Source organism: Habropoda laboriosa, unplaced genomic scaffold, assembly GCF_001263275.1.
Source record: "Habropoda laboriosa isolate 0110345459 unplaced genomic scaffold, ASM126327v1 scaffold67, whole genome shotgun sequence".
Classification (NCBI taxonomy): Eukaryota; Metazoa; Arthropoda; class Insecta; order Hymenoptera; family Apidae; genus Habropoda; species Habropoda laboriosa.
In genome coordinates, this window is record NW_017100242.1 from 642467 (window position 1) to 643332 (window position 866).

General features: G+C 30.1%; 1 protein-coding gene across 1 annotated transcript in view; it reads right to left on the reverse strand.

The window, feature by feature from the left end:
• Positions 1 to 866, reverse strand: part of LOC108572072 (tripeptidyl-peptidase 2-like) — a 21457-nt gene that overhangs the window by 13523 nt on the left and 7068 nt on the right. The window contains exon 17 of the mRNA XM_017934259.1: positions 726 to 866. This exon is cut by the window's right edge and continues 28 nt beyond it. Coding sequence (XP_017789748.1) covers positions 726 to 866 — 141 coding nt within the window. The remainder of the gene's footprint in view (positions 1 to 725) is intronic.

Sequence of the window (866 nt, forward strand, 5' to 3'; positions counted from 1 at the left end):
GATTTTAAATGATATACATGATGTTAGTCGAAATGAATGCTCTCAAGTAACACATTATTATTTAAAAACTTTAATTTCTAAATCGATAACAGTTTCCATGATATTCCGGCGCTTCTTTCCCTTCTGACGCGACAAACGCTATAAAAATGCACTATTAAAACAATAATAGTTTTGATGATATAACGTCTTTTCTGTGCAAGTACACATATATGTATTGTCATGTTTTTTAACATTGTCCTTGATGTATACAAATTAACAACGTGCTTGACCTGTTCAATACATATTTCGTATTGCCCACAATTTTGTTTGCTTTGTGATTCGTTAAAACTTATCGTTCCTTTTACGGTTTCCATAAAGCAAATCATATAAGTATGTATAAACATGATTTATTTTTTTTTTATATTTAAAAATTAAGATATTTTCTAGAGTCATTTTTTCCTTATTTTTTGTTGTTTTGTTTTGTTTAATATGAATAAAATTATATTTCGCTAAGTGTATAATACACTTGAACGGCACGACAGAAACGTTTCTGTCATTACAGAGCTGCATTGGAAACGCTTGCCATAATTAGTTTCCCTTGTCAGAATATTAAATCGTTCTTAACGGACCTAAAAAGTATGGTTGTGCACATTATTGTATTTCATGATTATTTAATTTTAATGTATAAGTATCACTTACCGTTGATCAAAACGATCTGTACGAAGGAGGATAACGCGCCGGTATACTTGCGGTAATATGGCGTTCCAAATGTTCCCATCCTAAGACTTTTGCAAGTTCTATACATTTCTCATCAACTTCTTTCAATGGATACTCTTCGTAATAACGTAACAATAATTTTAAGTAACGTCCAAAATGATTGTTAATAT